We start from the raw sequence: 26,365 nt of genomic DNA, 5'->3' as shown, positions 1-26,365 counted from the left end.
ACAGATGTTACTATTACTGTCGACCTATCAACCCCTGTAATATGTCAAAGTAAACATGAATGCAACACAGGAGACACAGGTAATTTTTTAATTAGATCCTTTGATGTACATCAAAAGAATCGAATAACCCTCGGTTGGACGTTGCTGTAATCTGTCATCTTCAAAGAAAGTCTTTGGGGACATGTGATTGGTCAGGTTTTTTCTCCCAAACTCCAATTTTAATCTGATAGCCCAGGGGTGGATATTATGGCAGTGATTGTAACCCCTGGATCGAGTATCGAGTATGGGAACCCCTAGGGCATCGAGAAAGTCCAGAATCGCGTGACAAAAATTAGGAGTTACAAATGTGGTCTTTAATTATATATAAATGAGAAAGCGCATGTTGTTGGATTTTATAAAAGTCTGAAGAGTAGCAGAAGTTGACCGTGTGCTAGTTAAAGATGCTCCACCGCTGACAAATGGTATTTTTTCACTATTAAAAACAGGAGTAGACGATTTTGTATTTTTCTTCAGTTACAAAAGTTACTTACTTTACACCATTACCACCATTGAAAAGTTTGAGCTTCTAATTTTACTTCAAGTTAAAAATATGAAAAATAATTAATTGCATCCCGAAAAAAATCCGTACCATTATATCTTATATGAAATGAACTACTTAATGCGCATGTACCAAAGGCAACATAAATTATTTGATATTATTTTTTGTGTTAATTAGACTATTATATACACAATTAAACACAATTATTGTTCAAATGATGAATATCATTTTTGGTCTGTCGGCGGTGGAGCATCTTTAAATAACTACAAATAATGTGAAAATGTATTTTTCTTTCATTATGTCTAAGTATCAATATGATTTTCATGTTGTTGTTTTTTCCAAAGAGAAACCAACAATAAAAGCTACGTTTTGGTCCCTGTTTATTGTTTAGTCTCTACACGCATCCCCCATGTGCATGAAGGTCAAGTGTACTGATAGTGAAATCCATCGGAACACCTCTGACAACATTATTTTGGCTGTATAGATAAGTACCTCGGACTTTAACTGGGTAAAGTCTTCATTGAACGAAAAAAGTGGGTAGGCTGAGTTCATTTCGTGGTCACCACCTAACAGCTGAAGCTACTGACTCGCATATTGTTTCAATGTAAACCCGTCAGCACAAGAAGACCATATAAAGTGTTTATACAGATATTTGGAGAGGTAAGATGGTGATATCGACCATTTCCGCATTTGACATGTACGCGTAGTCCTGCGCGCGAGATATAAACTTACCGGGCCTATATATGTAACATAACACGTAGCTAGAAACAGCTGCACATATGTGCAAAGATAACAAAGTCAGAACGAACTAGTTAACATGTGTTGCAGACTAGTTTTGTATAATATATTATATACTGTGAAGTGGGCTCAGTCAATGCTATATCACAAACAGCAGTATAAAATCTGGCTGCTACTGTATCATTGGATTACATAATATAGATTATCGGTGATACACTATATTTACACATGCATGTGTACTAGACCTACCTGTATCTGATGTGTACTAGACCTACCTGTATATACTAGTCCTACCTGTATATACTAGACCTACCTGTATATACTAGACCTACCTGTATATACTAGACCTACCTGTATATACTAGTCCTACCTGTATATACTAGACCTACCTGTATATACTAGACCTACCTGTATATACTAGACCTACCTGTATATACTAGTCCTACCTGTATATACTAGACCTACCTGTGTATACTAGTCCTACCTGTATATACTAGTCCTACCTGTATATACTAGACCTACCTGTGTATACTAGACTTAGACTACTACCTACCTGTATATACTAGACCTACCTGTATATACTAGACTACCTGTATATACTAGTCCTACCTGTATATACTAGACCTACCTGTATATACTAGACCTACCTGTATATACTAGTCCTACCTGTATATACTAGTCCTACCTGTATATACTAGACCTACCTGTATATACTAGACCTACCTGTGTATATACTAGACCTACCTGTACCTGTATACTAGACCTACTGTATATATACTAGTCCTACCTGTATATACCAGACCTACCTGTGTATACTAGACCTACCTGTATATACTAGACCTACCGGTATATACTAGACCTACCTGTATATACTAGTTCACCTGTATATACTAGACCTACCTGTGTATACTAGACCTACGGTACCTACCTGTATATACTAGACCTACCTGTATATACTAGACCTACCTGTATATACTAGTCCTACCTGTATATACTAGACCTACCTGTATATACTAGTCCTACCTGTGTATACTAGACCTACCTGTATATACTAGACCTACCTGTATATACTAGACCTACCTGTATATACTAGTCCTACCTGTACCTGTGTATATAATAGACCTACCTGTATATACTAGACCTACCTGTATATACTAGACCTACCTGTATATACTAGTCCTACCTGTATATACTAGACCTACCTGTATATACTAGTCCTACCTGTATATACTAGACCTACCTGTATATACTAGACCTACCTGTATATACTAGACCTACCTGTATATACTAGACCTACCTGTATATACTAGTCTAGACCTACCTGTATATACTAGACCTACCTGTATATACTAGACCTACCTGTATATACTAGACCTACCTGTATATACTAGTCCTACCTGTATATACTAGACCTACCTGTATATACTAGACCTACCTGTATATACTAGACCTACCTGTATATACTAGACCTACCTGTATATACTAGACCTACCTGTATATACTAGACCTACCTGTATATACTAGACCTACCTGTATATACTAGACCTACCTGTATATACTAGACCTACCTGTATATACTAGACCTACCTGTATATACTAGACCTACCTGTATATACTAGACCTACCTGTATATACTAGTCCTACCTGTATATACTAGACCTACCTGTATATACTAGACCTACCTGTATATACTAGACCTACCTGTATATATACTAGACCTACCTGTATATACTAGACCTACCTGTATATACTAACCTACCTGTATATACTAGACCTACCTGTATATACTAGACCTACCTGTATATACTAGACCTAGTATATACTAGACCTACTGTATATACTAGACCTACCTGTATATACTAGACCTACCTGTATATACTAGACCTACCTGTATATACTAGACCTACCTGTATATACTAGACCTACCTGTATATACTACACCTACCTGTATATACTAGTCCTACCTGTATATACTAGACCTACCTGTATATACTAGACCTACCTGTATATTCTACTGTATATACTAGACCTACCTGTATATACTAGACCTACCTGTGTATACTAGACCTACCTGTATATACTAGACCTACCTGTATATACTAGACCTACCTGTATATACTAGACCTACCTGTATATACTAGACCTACCTGTGTATACTAGACCTACCTGTATATACTAGACCTACCTGTATATACTAGACCTACCTGTATATACTAGACCTACCTGTATATACTACACCTACCTGTATATACTAGGCCTACCTGTATATACTAGACCTACCTGTATATACTAGACCTACCTGTATATACTAGACCTACCTGTATATACTAGACCTACCTGTATATACTAGACCTACCTGTATATACTAGACCTACCTGTATATACTAGACCTACCTGTATATACTAGACCTACCTGTATATACTAGACCTACCTGTATATACTAGACCTACCTGTATATACTAGACCTACCTGTATATACTAGACCTACCTGTATATACTAGACCTACCTACCTGTATATACTAGACCTACCTGTATATACTAGACCTACCTGTTATACTAGTATACTAGACCTACCTGTATATACTAGACCTACCTGTATATACTAGACCTACCTGTATATACTAGACCTACCTGTATATACTAGACCTACCTGTATATTACTAGACCTACCTGTATATACTAGTCCTACCTGTATATACTAGACCTACCTGTTATACTAGACCTACCTGTATACTAGACCTACCTGTATATACTAGACCTACCTGTATATACTGCCTTGTACTACCTACCTGTATATACTAGACCTACCTGTATATACTAGACCTACCTGTATATACTAGACCTACCTGTATATACTAACCTACCTGTATATACTAGACCTACCTGTATATACTAGACCTACCTGTATATACTAGACCTACCTGTATATACTAGACCTACCTGTGTATACTAGACCTACCTGTATATACTAGACCTACCTGTATATACTAGACCTACCTGTATATACTAGACCTACCTGTATATACTAGACCTACCTGTATATACTAGACCTACCGTATATACTAGACCTACCTGTATATACTAGACCTACCTGTATATACTAGACCTACCTGTATATACTAGACCTACCTGTATATACTAGACCTACCTGTATATACTAGACCTACCTGTATATACTAGACCTACCTGTATATACTAGACCTACCTGTATATACTAGACCTACCTGTATATACTAGTCCTACCTGTATATACTAGACCTACCTGTATATACTAGACCTACCTGTATATACTAGACCTACCTGTATATACTAGACCTACCTGTATATACTAGACCTACCTGTATATACTAGACTACCTGTTATACTAGACCTACCTGTATATACTAGACCTACCTGTATATACTAGTCCTACCTGTATATACTAGACCTACCTGTATATACTAGACCTACCTGTATATATAGTCCTACCTGTATATACTAGACCTACCTGTATATACTAGACCTACCTGTATATACTAGACCTACCTGTATATACTAGACCTACCTGTATATACTAGACCTACCTGTATATATACTAGACCTACCTGTATATACTAGACCTACCTGTACTAGCTACCTGTATATACTAGACCTACCTGTATATACTAGACCTACCTGTATATACTAACCTACCTACCTGTATATACTAGACCTACCTGTATATACTAGTCCTACCTGTATATACTAGACCTACCTGTAATACTAGACCTACCTGTATATACTAGACCTACCTGTATATACTAGACCTACCTGTATATACTAGACCTACCTGTATATACTAGACCTACCTGTATATACTAGACCTACCTGTATATACTAGACCTACCTGTATATACTAGACCTACCTGTATATACTAGTACCTGTCCTGTATATACTAGTCCTACCTGTATATACTAGACCTACCTGTATATACTAGACCTACCTGTATATACTAGCCTACCTGTATATACTAGACCTACCTGTATATACTAGACCTACCTGTATATACTAGACCTACCTGTATATACTAGACCTACCTGTATATTACTAGACCTACCTGTATATACTAGACCTACCTGTATATACTAGACCTACCTTGTATATACTAGACCTACCTGTATATACTAGACCTACCTGTATATACTAGACCTACCTGTATATACTAGACCTACCTGTATATACTAGTCCTACCTGTATATACTAGACCTACCTGTATATACTAGACCTACCTGTATATACTAGACCTACTGTATATACTAGACCTACCTGTATATACTAGACCTACCTGTATATACTAGACCTACCTGTATATACTAGACCTACCTGTATATACTAGACCTACCTGTATATACTAGACCTACCTGTATATACTAGACCTACCTGTATATACTAGACCTACCTGTATATACTAGACCTACCTGTATATACTAGACCTACCTGTATATACTAGACCTACCTGTATATACTAGACCTACCTGTATATACTAGACCTACCTGTGTATACTAGACCTACCTGTATATACTAGACCAACCTGTATATACTAGTCCTACCTGTATATACTAGACCTACCTGTATATACTAGACCTACCTGTATATACTAGACCTACCTGTATATATACTAGACCTACCTGTATATACTAGACCTACCTGTATATACTAGACCTACCTGTATATACTAGACCTACCTGTATATACTAGACCTACCTGTATATACTAGACCTACCTGTATATACTAGACCTACCTGTATATACTAGACTACCTGTATATACTAGACCTACCTGTATATACTAGACCTACCTGTATATACTAGACCTACCGGTATATACTAGACCTACCTGTATATACTAGACCTACCTGTATATACTAGACCTACCTGTATATACTAGACCTACCTGTGTATACTAGACCTACCTGTATCTATGTATATACTAGACCTAACTGTATATACTAGCCTACCTGTTATACTAGACTACCTGTGTATACTAGACCTACCTGTATATACTAGACCTACCTGTATATATACTATAGACCTACTGTATCTGTGTATATAACTAGACCTACCTGTATATACTAGACCTACCTGTATATACTAGACCTACCTGTATATACTAGACCTACCTGTGTATACTAGACCTACCTGTATATACTAGTCCTACCTGTAATACTAGACCTACCTGTATATACTAGACCTACCTGTATATACTAGTCCTACTGTATCTTGTATATACTAGACCTATATACCTACCTGTATATACTAGACCTACTGTATATACTAGACCTACCTGTATATACTAGACCTACTGTATATACTAGACCTACCTGTTATACTAGACCTACCTGTATATACTAGACCTACCTGTATATACTAGACCTACCTGTATATACTAGACCTACCTGTGTATACTAGACCTACGGTAGAACTGTGTATACTAGACCTACCTGTATATACTAGACCTACCTGTATATACTTGACCTACATGTATATACTAGACCTACCTGTATATACTAGACCTACTGTATATACTAGACCTACCTGTATATACTAGACCTACCTGTATATACTAGACCTACCTGTATATACTAGACCTACTGTATATACTAGACCTACCTGTGTATACTAGACCTACCTGTATATACTAGACCTACCTGTATATACTAGACCTACCTGTACTAGACCTACCTGTATATACTAGACCTACCTGTATATACTAGACCTACCTGTATATACTAGTCCTACCTGTATATACTAGACCTATACCTGTATATACTAGACCTACCTGTGTATACTAGACCTACCTGTATGTATATACTAGACCTACCTGTATATACTAGACCTACCTGTATATACTAGTCCTACCTGTATATACTAGACCTACCTGTATATACTAGACCTACCTGTATATACTAGACCTACCTGTATATACTAGACCTACCTGTATATACTAGACCTACCTGTATATACTAGACCTACCTGTGTATACTAGACCTACCTGTATATACTAGACCTACCTGTATATACTAGACCTACCTGTATATACTAGACCTACCTGTATATACTAGACCTACCTGTATATACTAGACCTACCTGTATATACTAGACCTACCTGTATATACTAGACCTACCTGTATATACTAGACCTACCTGTATATACTAGACCTACCTGTATATACTAGACCTACCTGTATATACTAGACCTACCTGTATATACTAGTCCTACCTGTATATACTAGACCTACCTGTATCTGTGTGTATATACTAGACCTACCTGTATATACTAGACCTACCTGTATATACTAGACCTACCTGTATATACTAGACCTACCTGTATATACTAGACCTACCTGTATATATACTAGACCTACCTGTATATACTAGACCTACCTGTATATACTAGACCTACCTGTATATACTAGACCTACCTGTATATACTAGACCTATCTGTATATACTAGACCTACCTGTATATACTAGACCTACCTGTATATACTAGACCTACCTGTATATACTAGACCTACCTGTATATACTAGACCTACCTGTATATACTAGACCTACCTGTATATACTAGACCTATCTGTATATACTAGACCTACCTGTATATACTAGACCTACCTGTATATACTAGACCTACCTGTAATATACTAGACCTACCTGTATATACTAGACCTACCTGTATATACTAGACCTACCTGTATATACTAGACCTACCTGTATATACTAGACCTACCTGTGTATACTAGACCTACCTGTATATACTAGTCCTACCTGTATATACTAGACCTACCTGTATATACTAGACCTACCTGTATATACTAGACCTACCTGTATATACTAGACCTACCTGTATATACTAGACCTACCTGTATATACTAGACCTACCTGTGTATACTAGACCTACCTGTATATACTAGACCTACCTGTATATACTAGACCTACCTGTATTATACTGTACCTGTATATACTAGACCTACCTGTATATACTAGACCTACCTGTATATACTAGACCTACCTGTATATACTAGACCTACCTGTATATACTAGTAGACCTACCTGTATATACTAGACCTAGACCTACCTGTATATACTAGACCTACCTGTATATACTAGACCTACCTGTATATACTAGACCTACCTGTGTATATAATAGACCTACCTGTATATACTAGACCTACCTGTATATACTAGTCCTACCTGTATATACTAGACCTACCTGTATATACTAGACCTACCTGTATATACTAGACCTACCTGTATATACTAGTCCTACCTGTATATACTAGACCTACCTGTATATATACTAGACCTACCTGTATATACTAGACCTACCTGTATATACTAGACCTACCTGTATATACTAGACTACTGTATATACTAGACCTACCTGTATATATACTAGACCTACCTGTATTATACTAGACCTACCTGTATATACTAGACCTACCTGTGTATACTAGACCTACCTGTATATACTAGACCTACCTGTATATACTAGTCCTACCTGTATATACTAGACCTACCTGTATATACTAGACCTATCCTGTATATACTAGACCTACCTGTATATACTAGACCTACCTGTATATACTAGACCTACCTGTATATACTAGACCTACCTGTATATACTAGACCTACCTGTATATACTAGACCTACCTGTATATACTAGACCTACCTGTGTATACTAGACCTACCTGTTATACTAGACCTACCTGTATATACTAGACCTACCTATATACTAGACCTACCTGTGTATACTAGACCTACTGTATATACTAGACCTACCTGTATATACTAGACCTACCTGTGTATACTAGACTACCTGTATATACTAGACCTACCTGTGTATACTAGATATACTAGACCTACCTGTATATACTAGACCTACCTGTATATACTGTATAGTCCTACCTGTGTATACTAGACCTACCTGTATATACTAGACCTACCTGTATATACTAGACCTACCTGTGTATACTAGACCTACTGTGTATACTAGACCTACCTGTATATACTAGACCACCTGTATAGAACCTGTATATACTAGACCTACCTGTATATACTAGACCTACCTGTATATACTAGACCTACCTGTATATACTAGACCTACCTGTATATACTAGACCTACCTGTATATACTAGACCTACCTGTGTATACTAGACCTACCTGTATATACTAGACCTACCTGTATATACTAGACCTACCTGTATATACTAGACCTAGACTGTATACTAGACCTGTACCTGTGTATATACTAGACCTACCTGTATATACTAGACCTACCTGTATATACTAGACCTACCTGTATATACTAGACCTACCTGTATATACTAGACCTACCTGTATATACTAGACCTACCTGTATATACTAGACCTACCTGTGTATACTAGTCCTAACTGTGTATATACTAGACCTACCTGTATATACTAGACCTACCTGTATATACTAGACCTACCTGTATATACTAGACCTACCTGTGTATACTAGACCTACCTGTATATACTAGTCCTACCTGTATCTGTGTATATACTAGACCTACCTGTATATACTAGACCTACCTGTATATACTAGACCTACCTGTATATACTAGACCTACCTGTATATACTAGACCTACCTGTATATACTAGACCTACCTGTAATATATCTACCTGTATACTAGACCTACCTGTATATACTAGACCTACCTGTATATACTAGACCTACCTGTGTATACTAGACCTACCTGTATATACTAGACCTACCTGTATATACTAGACCTACCTGTATATACTAGACCTACCTGTATATATACTACCTTTACCCTACCTGTATATACTAGACCTACCTGTATATACTAGACCTACCTGTATATACTAGACCTACCTGTATATACTAGACCTACCTGTGTATACTAGACCTACCTGTATATACTAGACCTACCTGTTATACTAGACCTACTGTATATACTAGACCTACCTGTATATACTAGACCTACCTGTATATACTAGACCTACCTGTATATACTAGACCTACCTGTATATACTAGTCCTACCTGTATATACTAGACCTACCTGTATATACTAGACCTACCTGTATATACTAGACCTACCTGTATATACTAGACCTACCTGTATATACTAGACCTACCTGTATATACTAGACCTACCTGTATATACTAGTCCTACCTGTATATATAGCCTACCTGTATATACTAGACCTACCTGTATATACTAGACCTACCTGTATATACTAGACCTACCTGTGTATACTAGACCTACCTGTATATACTAGACCTACCTGTATATATACTAGACCTACCTGTATATACTAGACCTACCTGTGTATACTAGTCCTACCTGTATATACTAGTCCTACCTGTATATACTAGACCTACCTGTATATACTAGACCTACCTGTATATACTAGACCTACCTGTATATACTAGACCTACCTGTATATACTAGTCCTACCTGTGTATACTAGACCTACCTGTATATACTAGACCTACCTGTATATACTAGACCTACCTGTATATACTAGACTCCTACCTAGACCTGTATATACTAGACCTACCTGTGTATACTAGACCTACCTGTAGTATACTAGTCCTACCTGTATACTAAGACCTACCTGTATATACTAGACCTACCTGTATATACTAGACCTACCTGTGTATACTAGACCTACCTGTATATACTATACTAGAGACCTACCTGTATATACTAGACCTACCTGTATATACTAGACCTACCTGTATATACTAGACCTACCTGTATATACTAGTCCTACCTGTGTATACTAGACCTACCTGTATATACTAGACCTACCTGTATATACTAGACCTACCTGTATATACTAGACCTACCTGTGTATACTAGACCTACCTGTATATACTAGTCCTACCTGTGTATACTAGACCTACCTGTATATACTAGACCTACCTGTATATACTAGACCTACCTGTATATACTAGTCTACTGTATACTAGACCTACCCTAGTCCTACCTGTATATACTAGACCTACCTGTATATACTAGACCTACCTGTATATACTAGTCCTACCTGTGTATACTAGACCTACCTGTATATACTAGTCCTACCTGTATATACTAGACCTACCTGTATATACTAGTCCTACCTGTATATACTAGACCTACCTGTATAATATACTAGACCTACCTGTATATACTAGACCTACCTGTATATACTAGTCCTACCTGTATACTAGACTACCTGTATATACTAGACCTACCTGTATATACTAGACCTACCTGTATATACTAGACCTACCTGTGTATACTAGACCTACCTGTAGATACTAGTCCTACCTGTATATACTAGACCTACCTGTATATACTAGTCCTACCTGTATATACTAGACCTACCTGTATATACTAGACCTACCTGTATATACTAGACCTACCTGTATATACTAGACCTACCTGTATATACTAGACCTACCTGTATATACTAGACCTACCTGTATATACTAGACCTACCTGTATATACTAGACCTACCTGTATATACTAGACCTACCTGTATATACTAGACCTACCTGTGTATACTAGACCTACCTGTATATACTAGACCTACCTGTATATACTAGACCTACCTGTATATACTAGACCTACCTGTATATACTAGACCTACCTGTATATACTAGACCTACCTGTATATACTAGACCTACCTGTATATACTAGACCTACCTGTATATACTAGACCTACCTGTATATACTAGACCTACCTGTATATACTAGACCTACCTGTGTATACTAGACCTACCTGTATATACTAGACCTACCTGTATATACTAGACCTACCTGTGTATACTAGACCTAACTGTATATACTAGACCTACCTGTATATACTAGACCTACCTGTATATACTAGACCTACCTGTATATACTAGACCTACCTGTATATACTAGACCTACCTGTATATACTAGACCTACCTGTATATACTAGACCTACCTGTTATACTAGACCTACCTGTATATACTATACCTACCTGTATATACTAGACCTACCTGTGTATATACTAGACCTACCTGTATATACTAGACCTACCTGTATATACTAGACCTACCTGTATATACTAGACCTACCTGTATATACTAGACCTACCTGTGTATACTAGACCTACCTGTGTATACTAGACCTACGGTAGTACCTGTGTATACTAGACCTACCTATATATACTAGACCTAACTGTATATACTAGACCTATCTGTATATACTAAGACCTACCTGTGTATACTAGACCTACCTGTGTATACTAGACCTACCTGTGTATACTAGACCTACCTGTATATACTAGACCTACCTGTGTATACTAGACCTACCTGTGTATACTAGACCTACCTGTACCCTACCTGTGACCTACCTGTATATACTAGACCTACCTGTATATACTAGTCCTACCTGTATATACTAGACCTACCTGTATATACTAGACCTACCTGTATATACTACTAGACCTACCTGTATATACTAGACCTACCTGTATATACTAGACCTACCTGTATATACTAGACCTACCTGTATATACTAGACCTACCTGTATATACTAGACCTACCTGTGTATACTAGTCCTACCTGTATATACTAGACCTACCTGTATATACTAGACCTACCTGTATATACTAGACCTACCTGTATATACTAGACCTACCTGTACCTGTGTATATAATAGACCTACCTGTATATACTAGTCCTACCTGTATATACTAGACCTACCTGTATATACTAGACCTACCTGTATATACTAGTCCTACCTGTATATACTAGACCTACCTGTATATACTAGACCTACCTGTATATACTAGACCTACCTGTATATACTAGACCTACCTGTATATACTAGACCTACCTGTATATACTAGTCCTACCTGTATATACTAGTCCTACCTGTATATACTAGACCTACCTGTATATACTAGACCTACCTGTATATACTAGTCCTACCTGTATATACTAGACCTACCTGTATATACTAGACCTACCTGTATATACTAGACCTACCTGTATATACTAGACCTACCTGTGTATACTAGACCTACCTGTATATACTAGTCCTACCTGTATATACTAGACCTACCTGTATATACTAGACCTACCTGTGTATACTAGACCTACCTGTATATACTAGACCTACCTGTATATATACTAGACCTACCTGTATATACTAGTCCTACCTGTATATACTAGACCTACCTGTATATACTAGACCTACCTGTATATACTAGACCTACCTGTATATATACTAGACCTACCTGTATATACTAGACCTACCTGTATATACTAGACCTACCTGTATATACTAGACCTACCTGTATATACTAGACCTACCTGTATATACTAGACCTACCTGTGTATACTAGACCTACCTGTATATACTAGACCTACCTGTATATACTAGACCTACCTGTATATACTAGTCCTACCTGTATATACTAGACCTACCTGTATATACTAGACCTACCTGTATATACTAGACCTACCTGTATATACTAGTCCTACCTGTATATACTAGACCTACCTGTATATACTAGCCTACCTGTATATACTAGACCTACCTGTATATACTAGACCTACCTGTATATACTAGACCTACCTGTATATACTAGACCTACCTGTGTATACTAGACCTACCTGTGTATACTAGACCTACCTGTGTATACTAGACCTACCTGTATATACTAGCCTACCTGTGTATACTAGACCTACCTGTGTATACTAGACCTACCTGTGTATATACTAGACCTACCTGTATATACTAGACCTACCTGTGTATACTAGACCTACCTGTGTATACTAGACCTACCTGTGTATACTAGACCTACCTGTGTATACTAGACCTACCTGTGTATACTAGACCTACCTGTGTATACTAGACCTACCTGTATATACTAGACCTACCTGTGTATACTAGACCTACCTGTATATACTAGACCTACCTGTATATACTAGACCTACCTGTATATACTAGACCTACCTGTGTATACTAGACCTACCTGTATATACTAGACCTACCTGTATATACTAGACCTACCTGTATATACTAGACCTACCTGTATATACTAGACCTACCTGTATATACTACTAGACCTACCTGTGTATACTAGACCTACCTGTGTATACTAGACCTACCTGTGTATACTAGACCTACCTGTATATACTAGACCTACCTGTGTATACTAGACCTACCTGTGTATACTAGACCTACCTGTATATACTAGACCTACCTGTATATAATAGGTCTACCCATATACTAGACCTACCTGTATATACTAGACCTTCCTTTAATACTAGATCTACCCATATACTAGACCTACCTGTATATACTAGACCTTCCTGTATATACTAGATCTACCTGTATATACTAGACCTATCTGTATATACTAGACCTACCTGTGTATACTAGACCTACCTGTATATACTAGACCTACCTGTATATACTAGACCTACCTGTATATACTAGACCTACCTGTGTATACTAGACCTACCTGTATATACTAGACCTACCTGTATATACTAGACCTACCTGTATATACTAGACCTACCTGTATATACTAGACCTACCTGTGTATACTAGACCTACCTGTGTATACTACACCTATCTGTATATACTAGACCTACCTGTATATACTAGTCCTACCTGTATATACTAGACCTACCTGTATATACTAAACTAGACCTATCTGTATATACTACACCTACCTGTATATACTAGACCTACCTGTGTATACTAGACCTACCTGTGTATACAAGACCTACCTGTATATACTAGACCTACCTGTATATACTAGACCTACCTGTATATACTAGACCTATTTGTATATACTACACCTATCTGTGTATACTAGACCTACCTGTGTATACTAGACCTATCTGTGTATACTAGACCTACCTGTATATACTAGACCTACCTGTATATACTAGACCTATCTGTATATACTAGACCTACCTGTATATACTAGACCTACCTGTGTATACTAGACCTACCTGTATATACTAGACCTACCTGTATATACTAGACCTATCTGTATATACTACACCTATCTGTATATACTAGACCTACCTGTGTATACTAGACCTATCTGTATATACTAGACCTATCTGTATATACTAGACCTACCTGTATATACTAGACCTACCTGTGTATACTAGACCTACCTGTGTATACTAGACCTACCTGTATATACTAGACCTATCTGTATATACTAGACCTACCTGTATATACTAGACCTATCTGTATATACTAGACCTACCTGTATATACTAGACCTACCTGTATATACTAGACCTACCTGTATATACTAGACCTACCTGTATATACTAGACCTACCTGTATATACTAGACCTATCTGTATATACTACACCTATCTGTATATACTAGACCTACCTGTATATACTAGACCTATCTGTATATACTAGACCTACCGGTATATACTAGACCTACCTGTGTTAACTTGACCTACCTAGACAAAATGATATATGCATTGAAACCTTTTTGGCTAACATTTATTGTTTTTCTGCTTTCAGAATCGGTCATGGTGAAGATTTTTGGTGTAGACTTTGCCCCGTTGAGGGTGCCCTATGACCGGCGTATACAGACCGTGGCTGTTACTCAGTACACTTTCTGTTTCCTCTTTCTCGGCTTTGGTTGTCTCTTCTTTAGCATTTACATCCTCTTCTTCACTCAGTACTACTACCTCATGTTACTATATTTAGCTTGGATGTATTACGACAGGGATATCGCCGAACGTGGGGGTCGAAGGTCAGACTCGGTGAGAAGGTGGAAAATCTGGGAACATCTGAAGGACTATTTTCCAGCCAAGTTAATCAAAACGGCTGAATTGGACCCTGAGAAAAATTATATTTTAGGATTTCATCCTCATGGTATAATGAGTACTAGCGCCTTCGTCCATTTTGCTTCGGAAGGATCTGGATGGAGCAAGTTCTTCCCCGGAATGACTTCATACCTTTTAGTACTGGGAGGTCACTTCCTGTTTCCTTTATACAGGGATTACCTGATGTTGTCAGGTAAGTTACTCACCGACATAATTGGTAGTCCAGGAGCCATCTTCGATGCTTCAGGGGTTACTGTCACTGAAGTTACATCCACTCCAGGACTATCTCATAGTAAAACTAAATGCACTTCAGGAGAAAAAAGAAAAAAAACTGAACAATCACAGGCCTGTAGAGACTTCCTTTGAAGATTACAGAGAGAGCCATGCCCGACTTTAATGCCACAGTGTACTTTTATTTTATTCTTTGATGTGTATTAAGGACCAAATTACCTGTATTTTCCATTGCCTTCAGTATTACTATGTATAGTCTAGGATGGGGATGGATATAACGACGGTGATAGTAACCCCTGGAATATCAAGGATGTCCAAAAGCCAGCCTGAATTGAATTCTTCTTAGAAGAGAAGTCTTCTCATAAGATATTCCAGTTTATAGATAGAAAAATTTCCAACAACAGAAGAGTTACAAAGCAAATGATCAAAATTTATATTCTAGATGTAAATGACGACAATTCCAGATAGGCTCAGGAAATTCACTCTCTCTTCGATTGTTCAATTTTGCATTGATGATTATTTTTGTGGTAATCGTAATTTTCATGGTACATAGATTTGGTCATGGAAATTTTTTTAATCCTTTATACTGCAATAACCAGATGACAAAATATTTTTTTCATTAAAATTTAATTTTGCTGTTGCAAGTAAAAATCGACTAACAAAAATGACTGGATCTTTAAATATATGTTATGGATGCCGGTAAGTGTCCAATACATTTTATATTCAAACCTGTCTCTAAAGACCACCAAAGAAACAAAGGAAACATCTCTGTTGTTTTGGTGATCTTTTGTATGATAATAATTTTATTTCATCAATAGGTACTGTAGCAGTTACAAAACGTAGTATGAATTTTTTACTGCGTGAGAACGGCACTGGAAATGCGTTAGTCCTTGTAGTGGGCGGAGCCTTAGAAGCTTTGGAAGCTTTCCCAGATAGATTCAACCTTAAACTTAACAAACGCAAGGGTTTCATCAAGATTGCTCTGGAAACAGGGTAGGTAACGAAACTACTGTAGGTCAGAGGGGAACTGGGTCAGGGGTCGGGAATTGGGTCAGTGGTGGAGAACTAGGTCATAGGTCAACCAAGGTCAGTTCTGAAAATATGTCGGGGGAAAAACAACATCAGAGTGGAACTAGGTCATATTGGAGAACTAGGTCAGAGGTGGGGAACTGGGTCATAGGGGATACTAGGTCAGATGGGAAAATATGGTCTTGGTTGGAAAACTGGGTCATAGGGTCATTAATGGAAAGCTGGCGCAGAGAGGGAAATGGTCAGAGGTGGGGAACTGGGTCAGCAGAGGGGAAGTGATTCATGAATGGCTAGTTGGAAGTGGAATTTTTATCACAGGAGTACATGTAAATGGGTTCAGGAATAAATTTTTGACTGGGTTACAAGGAGGGGAAAGTGGGCAGGAAAGCAGTTTTGGGCCAGGAATTGGAACTGTGTCATGAGGATAAGGAAAGGGAACTAGACTAAGGCCAGAGGAATGATTTAGAGGGATATACTGAGTCTGGGATATTGGGTTATAGGGATGTGGATTCAGAGGCAGACGCATGTTCATGAGGAGAAACTGGATTAGAGGTGGATCTGGGTCAGTGGGAAACTGATTCAGAACTAAGTCAGATTTGGGAAACCATGTTAAGCGGAATTTGTTTAAGGGATGGATCAGGATGAAATAGGGTGATGGGAGAAGTAGGATTAGAGGAATGGGATGGGGGCATTTGGTTGGGATGGGGAACTGGCCAAAAATAGAACTAAGCCTGAAATTTGGGTGTGAATCTTAAAACAAAACCAATAAATGTTTTTACCAATGCTTGACCCCTTTACAGGACATCGTTGGTGCCCACATTCTCGTTTGGTGAGCTGAACCTTTATCAGCAGGTGGATAACCCACCTGGATCCTTCCTCCGGCGACTCCAGAACATCCTGACTCGTTACCTTGGGTTCTCTCCCCCTGTCTTCCATGGACGCGGAGTGTTTAACTATACATACGGTCTCATTCCCTATCGCCAACCCATCAATACAGTCAGTAAGTTAATCAAGTGGTCAAAGTTATTTAGTCGAGTGAATTTTAGTGACCAAGGTAAGAATTGAGAAAAAATGTACCCCTGTGCACACATTTGGATTATTCCAATTCAAAGGCTGGAATGGTCAATTATAATATTTCAGGGGTGAATAAATTAAGTAAAACTGTTTAGGAATATAACCAGGTATGTATTCAAACTACTTGTACTTTTTATCCTTAAATCAGACTTTCAATTAAGATTGAGAATATGATTGTTTTTGACTAAAGTTCTATCAGTTTACCATTTTTATTTGGAATGAGCTACAATAAGCACAGGGGGCTGACATAATATACATAGAGAGGGGGTGACTATTCACGAATTACCATAGTGTTGTACTAAGTTTATATTATTTTAAAGTGAATAGTCGGGCAAAGAAAACCAGTCTAAATGCGGTCATTGGCCTTCCAAAAGTTCTCACATATTAATACGACGGTCAAGTTCTGCTTAGTTTCCCAGTTCTGGCCATTAAAGTAAAGAAAAGTTGAAAGCATTGAAAGCGAGGCTGTGTGGAAATGTAACCACGGATATAGTGAGCCGGGAGGACGTTTTAGAATTCACAAACTTTAAATCAATTTCTTCGTACGCAGACAGATTTTGACGAGAGATTTTATTTTTCCATTTCATAAGAAATTATACTGGACACATTCACACCATTTTACCGACTTTAGCCATCCTTGCCCGACTGTTCACTTTAATCATAGAACACACACAGCCCCCTGTGTTAATACTCTATAACATGAAATGTTTGATGTGTAGTATGTTTGGTTCTTTTTGTGGTTGCTGTGAAACCACGATTAAAAAACCCAACAAATTTTGTTTATATAGTATGTCACAATTGCTCCATTGGCTAACCACACATATTTATATCCAGGAATTGATATTGAAACTGTAAACCACTAAAGAAAGTACACATAAATATTTCATATTATTCAGTTAGATGGAATTGAACAGCAACCATTACTTTCTTAACTTCTGCAAAGAAATATAAAAATTCTTAAATTATACCGTAATAATTCTGTTAACATTTGGGACCCTGCTGATGTTGTAATTATACCGTAATAATTCTGTTAACAGTTGGGACACTGTTGATGTTGTAACTATACCGTAATAATTCTGTTATCAGTTGGGACCCTGTCAATGTTGTAACTATACCGTAATAATTCTGTTAACAGTTGGGACCCTGTTGATATTGTAACTATACCGTAATAATTCTGTCAACAGTTAGGACCCTGTTGATGTTGTAACTATACCGTAATATTTCTGTTAACAGTTGGGACCCTGTTGATGTTGTAACTATACCGTAATAATTCTGTTAACATTTGGGACCCTGTTGATGTTGTAACTCTACCGTAATAATTCTGTTATCAGTTGGGACCCTATAGATGTTGTAATTATACCGTAATAATTCTGTTAACAGTTGGGACCCCTATAGATGTTGTAATTATACCGTAATAATTCTGTTAACAGTTGGGACCCTGTTGATGTTGTAACTATACAGTAATATTTCTGTTATCAGTTGGGACCCTGTCAATGTTGCAATTATACCGTAATAATTCTGTTAACAGTTGGGACCCCTATAGATGTTGAAATGGTTGACCGGCCAAACCACGTCCAGATTAATGAACTACATGCTAAGTATCTGGCTGCCTTGAAGGAACTCTTCGACACCCACAAGGAAAAGTATGGTGTGGATTCTGCAGCTGAACTTCATTTCATCGACTAAAGATTCATTACTAGTTCTTGCAATTCTGTACATTCTTAATAATTGTCATTACTCAAATGACTCCAAAACGTGCTTATTTTAACGGTAGTTTTATTTTCAGCACTTTTCAGGCTGTCTTTGAAGTAATTCATGTACAGTACTTAGTTTCGTAAAAGGGTATTTCAGGTACATTGTATTGAACCACCCACAACCGAACTGCACTAATTAATATCCAGGCAAATAAATCATAACTTACTGGTTTTTGCATTTGCGCTAAAATTAGGCTGTGCTAAAATAAGTATGCTAATAGTGCTTGATTATTTAAAGTGTTTTTGATACTGTATAACCAGTATTTTTTGTGAGGTTGATATTTTCAGGGTTTCTTCAGACTTTCTTTCAGGTGCAAAAATTTGATATGCAAAATTATTAGAATTGGATCAATTGTAGTTAAATTGTACAAATCAATAAATCAGAACTTAGTTTTCTTGTTTTATCCTGAAATCATGAATATTTATAATTTACAAGCACTGTCAAAGACTCACAATAATTGTTATATTTCACAGGTTCATAATATAGTTATTTACTGTTCGAAACCTATTCGTTATTTTCTTTTCTTTAACTATTGTAGCATTTGTAGCTATTGTAGCATTTGTAAAATGTCATTTATTCAGGACTGCGGTGGTCGAGTGGTTAAGATGTCCCAACATATTACCACAAGCCCTCCACCTCTGGGATGCGGGTTCGAATCCCAAGTGGGGAGGTTGCCAGGTACTGACTGCTGGTCGGTGGTTTTTCTCCGGGTACTCCGGCTTTCCTCCACCAACAAACCTGCCACATCCTTACATGACCCTTGCTGTTAATAGGCCTTAAACTGATAAATAAAAAAACAACATTTATCCGACAGGCTGTAATATGTGTTATCATGAATGATTTTGATAAATTTCGCGAGATATTTGAATTTGTGAAATTAAAACCCCACAAATATTAGCAACTATGCAGTAAAAGAATGTTACTGATACAACTAAAGCCATCTTGATTAATGATCTTGATAAATGCAAGCTGGTGCTTTAGATGTTCTATATACCGTAGTATAATGTTATTATTCTCAATTACACATGTTACAGATTTATCAACTCTTTATAATTGAAATCTATGTTATTAACAAAATCTGCTCATTTGCTCATTTGATTCAGAGCATATTCTGTGTCTGTGACATATTCTGATATTTTAATTAAAGTGCTTCCTATTTTCCCATTGATATTACTGTTAATGTCATAGATATTTAATACAATGTTTTTTATAATACCTATTCATATCAGAATGGAGACGGCGCTTTTATATGAGTGTTTAATTAATATACCAGTATCAAATATGCAAAGGTTCAACCTGTCTATAAAGGACACCCAAGGGACTCAGCAAAAATGTCCTTTATAGACAGGTGTGTTTTTTATATACAGGTCAATTATATTGTAAGTTCTTTATAGACAGGTTTGACTACCAGGTACATAGTATTTAGTTGTTTATGATGAAAAATTGGTCAAAGTTTCGAGAGAAAGAATTTTACATAATGTCTAGGTGGATATTTAATTAATATTCTTTAATTACATGTACATGTGTACTAGTAAATCACTTTCAAGCTTTAAAGATAATGAAGACCGTGCATTTTTTTTATTTGTTCATTTATGATTATCACAAAATGAAGTTTGTATTTTTTTCCCTATAATACCGTATTCGACCTAATAATCGCCCAGGGCGTTTAAAAAATTTCAAAAAAATGAAAAGGTGCTAAGAAGACGAAATTTTTGCAAATCTAGACAGTTTTTTGTAGTTTTGGTCTCTATTTATGCGTGGACAATTGAAATCGAGGCCTCATAAAGGGGAAGGGCACTTATAGGGACATGAGCGCTTATTGGGTCGAATACGGTAAATGTAAGATGTAAATACCTTCTAAAATTACTGTTACACAATAGTTTCTAGCTTTATAAAATACAGTTTACTCACACTTTACTGTATTTTTCTTTCAATTTTTGCATATTACAGAGTTCTCTCCCCTTGCAAGAAAATATCTGGTTGTAGATTTGCAATATATGATATCATGCTTACATAATAATATGACTTAAAAGTTAACACCTATACACAAGGGCAGGTAACTCTGTAACATGCAAATATAGAATTATGTATTTTTGTTTCCTGAGTTGAAAGTTTTGTTGCTTCAAAATACTTGAATTCAGTTACTTTTTCGCTAAAGTTGTTCCTTTGTTAGATAGATATCTATGTAATTTCTGGTGCTTCTAAATAAAGGTGCTTGCCAAACATTTACAAATGACAATATGGAGTGGTAATATTTTTTCTATCTCTCCAAATGCATTTGTTTGTTGTTTTATTGCATTCCTTGAGATGCTTGTTAATTTGTTGTTTATAATTTCCATGCCTCCAGAGATATTGTTGATTTTTTGTTTAATTCCATTTCGTAAATGATGTTTGTTGATTTGTTATCAATAATTTCTGAATATTCTCCAAGTAATTACCATATTTCCAGAGATATTCATTGATTTCTTGTTTAATTCTATTTCTAGAATGATATACATGTATGTTAATTTGTTATCAATGATTTATGAATATTCTTTTCTTCCATAGACATTTGTTGTTTTAATTTCTGATTATTCTTCCCCAAGGAGACAAGACATATTTGTTGTTTGTTGTTTATACAGAGGATTCAGCTTATTTGAATAAGTCATTTTCCAGAAGAAAATATGCAAATAACCGGAGTATTCAAATAGGCGGAGATGGCATTTAGCACCTCCGTTTGACCCCACACATATGTACATTATATGTGAACAGGCAAATAGATATCGTTTCGTTTACTTGATAAATACGTAAATTATTTACACTTAAAACGAACAACAAGTAATTATTTTCGAAGTTGTAAATCAATTCTAATTGTTTAATAACAAAATATATTCCAATATTAGATTCTTGTTTACGTTAGATCGACATGTATTACCGCTATCTGCATGAGTATTCCATTTCTCTAGCGGCATTTTTAACTCATGGATGGTTTATAACTTTCCATACACATACATGTACACATATGAATTCCAATCCTCAAGACATATATTTGTTTGTTACATTTTCTTGTTTAAATTCTGTAAAATTAAGGCACACTACCTTTCCGGAGAAAAATTTAAGGTTTCTTAAAATCATTAAGAACAAAAGAAAATATCTTAAGACGAGGTTACAACACCAAACCAATGCAAGATTTCCTGCGATAACAGTGGAGTTTCTTTTCGCTATTTTGCCGTCTGGCGCAGTGATAGTCAACTACCGCGCGGTATTTAGGACGACGGCGAGAAACATTTTATTTATTCTACTTAAACTGTTCATAAGGTGATGATAAGTATGTCAGTAACGGTAAGTTAATCTTTTTATTATTACTACAAAATTATTGATTCCGTTTACATTCCCATTTTAGAAATTAAAAGCCGTTTCGTAAGGATTGTGGGCCTTTAAATATTGCATGACTTCATTTTCTAAAATTCAACTGAAAAATTTCAGTGGAACATAAAGGCCCACTACCTTTCCAAAATGGCTTTTAATTTTTAAAATCGGAATATTTAAACGAGATTGATAATTTTATAGAGTCACAAATGTAATGACTTACTATTAATAGTACATGCACTTATCATCACCTTCTAAAAAAGTTAATTAAATTCAATCTTAATTTTCATAACATGGGTCATCCTTAATCACTGCATGTTTGTTGAAACTTCATTTTTGGCCATTGATATATATATGTTATTATTGTTTTTAAGAAACTTTTTTTATTCGGAAAGCAAGGTGGCCTTTAAGATAAAGAACCAAAGTTGTTTACACTTTTTTTTTCACACCTAGCAGCTATGTACTAGATTTTATAAAACTTTAAATTTCTGTGTTAGAAATTCTAGACATGCTGTTGTAAAATGTGAATATAATAAATGTTATTTCTTTAGAAGAGATGTCTTTGTTTATTATTCTATCATCTCCATTTGGTTAGAGTTACCTCCCATTAGTCATGAAAACCCATCTTTATATTGGTGTGTCAAGCATCCTCAATACTCCAGGGGTTACTATCACTATTGTTATATCCTACCCTGGACTATCTCATAGCAAAACTGGAGAAAAATTCAGAAGACAATGGAAACATGGTTTTGGGTGTAAATTAAATAACTGTACACTGCAGCTGACTGTGCCAGGCTTTGAAGTTGGAAGTCACTCTCTCTCTCTGTAATCTTCAAAGGAAATCTCTGCAGGCCTGTGTGATTGGTCAGTCTTTTTCTCCTGAACTGCCTTCAGTTTACCTTGAGAAAGTTCAGGGTGAAGATATGGTAATGTCACTGGTAGTAACCCCTGATTATTGATGATATGTTGGTCAAGAGGCCTTGAGATAACTTTTACCTGTCAAGTTCATGATGATATTGCACCAAAAGGTCTTTCGATATAAGTTTTGCCTGTCATGATATTGAAATAAGTATCTTTTCTATATATTGCTCTATGATAGGTCAAAGTTCATGATACCAGAGATTTAGATTGTATCTCTGATGATACTGAATAAGAGTCCTCTATATAACTTACCAGGTCAAAGTTCGTGATATTAAAATAAGTGTTCTTTCTATTGCTCTGTTACAGTTCAAAGTTCATGATACTGAATAAGAGACCTCTATACAACTTACCAGGTCAAAGTTCAGGATATTGAAATAAGTGTCCTTTCTATTGCTCTGTAATAAGTCAAAGTTCATGATACTGAATAACTTAGTCCTCTATATAACTTGCCAGGTCAAAGTTCGTAATATTGAAATAAGCGTCCTTTCTATTGCTCTGTAACAGTTCAAAGTTCATGATACTGAATAAGAGTCCTCTATATAACTTACCAGGTCAAAGTTCATCACTGGCCACATATCACAAATCATTATCTGATCTATTAAAGTATTGATACTTCTCTTATGTCAGTATTTTTTATGTTACTATAGATAGAGTATGCTTGCTCTCTGTCTGGCAGCAGTTTTCATGGAGATAGCACTTTAAAGAGGGCAAGAATTACACTATCACAAAGAGACACTACGGACATACGGGAGATAACTCTGTCTGTATCCTAGATATTCCAGTATCGTAATATCCACGACAGAGGTGGGCCTCTAATAACGGTCTGTAAGCAATCTGATTAAAATACAGATCCAGCGGCGTAGCTAGGTTTGGAAAGACCTGCATGCTTGGGGATGCAGGGGGCGATAGCTGAGGGTCCAGGAGCGAAGCCCCCCAGAAGCTGACGGGAAATTGTTACAGTGTAATAACTATTTTACCTCTTTGGTAACTATAAACGTATATATGAATGGTTAAATGGAGATCACGATATTAAGGTTGATAACCATGCGAAAATAATATACAAAAATAGAGTAGTGGTGATTTTACGTGTATGGTTTGTTTACGACAGCAAGTCAAAGACTACTGCCAAATTGGTGGAAATTGCGTAAGACCAGTCCTCCGGGCTGGAAGTGAAACAAAATGAAAAAAAAACCAACACATTTTCATTACAAAGGCGAAAAAACATGTTGTAAGTGCTATTTTTGAGATGTTTTGCTATAGTTTAACATAATTATTTGATTTTAGAATATATCTAACTTTCATGCGATGTTGTTTATTTTGGTGATCGTAAGTGTTTGCCGATTCAAAATCCACATTTGCTGGAGGGATCTAATATTTTCTTCGACATGATTCAAACATAATCACATTTAACAACTTGGTAACAGAAAATATATTGACTATTCTAATAAATTTCCTTGATGGCCTATAAGTCTTTCAAATGTGAACAAAGTTATGCTAGACATAGAGTCGGTCATATCACGTGTATTTTTACGTCATTTATATTCTGCAGCGTTACGTGTATACAAATGTTGTATTTTTTTCTGACTGTACAAAAATGTTAGATTAGTTTTTGCATGCTCGAGCATGCAAGCATGCACGGGCGCTACGCCACTGAGATCCATATAACCAAGCTACGTTCCATAGAGGATCTGACAACATCCCATAAGGGGTCATGTTCGGACGACCTTTTTGTCACGTGTACTTCAGACCAAATGCATTTTCTACACATTGTTATGTCAATTGGTAACTGCATTTCGTCCCAGTATATATATATACATTTATCTTTCTTATGCTCTTTGGGCGAGATGACGATATACATGCAAATAATTCTGACAGCTTT

General features: G+C 36.4%; 1 protein-coding gene across 1 annotated transcript; it reads left to right on the top strand.

The window, feature by feature from the left end:
- Positions 1 to 993: 993 nt before the first annotated feature.
- LOC138307260 (2-acylglycerol O-acyltransferase 2-like) lies at positions 994 to 24,120 on the top strand. Its single transcript, XM_069247902.1, has 5 exons — positions 994 to 1,198; positions 15,821 to 16,321; positions 17,178 to 17,352; positions 18,189 to 18,388; positions 19,991 to 24,120. Exons 2-5 carry the CDS (start codon positions 15,829 to 15,831, stop codon positions 20,146 to 20,148), a joined length of 1,026 nt encoding a protein of 341 aa, XP_069104003.1. The 5' UTR covers positions 994 to 1,198; positions 15,821 to 15,828; the 3' UTR covers positions 20,149 to 24,120.
- Positions 24,121 to 26,365: the final 2,245 nt, after the last annotated feature.

Source organism: Argopecten irradians, chromosome 14 (genome assembly GCF_041381155.1).
Source record: "Argopecten irradians isolate NY chromosome 14, Ai_NY, whole genome shotgun sequence".
NCBI lineage: Eukaryota > Metazoa > Mollusca > Bivalvia > Pectinida > Pectinidae > Argopecten > Argopecten irradians.
This window is presented reverse-complemented; position numbering and strand designations above follow the sequence as displayed.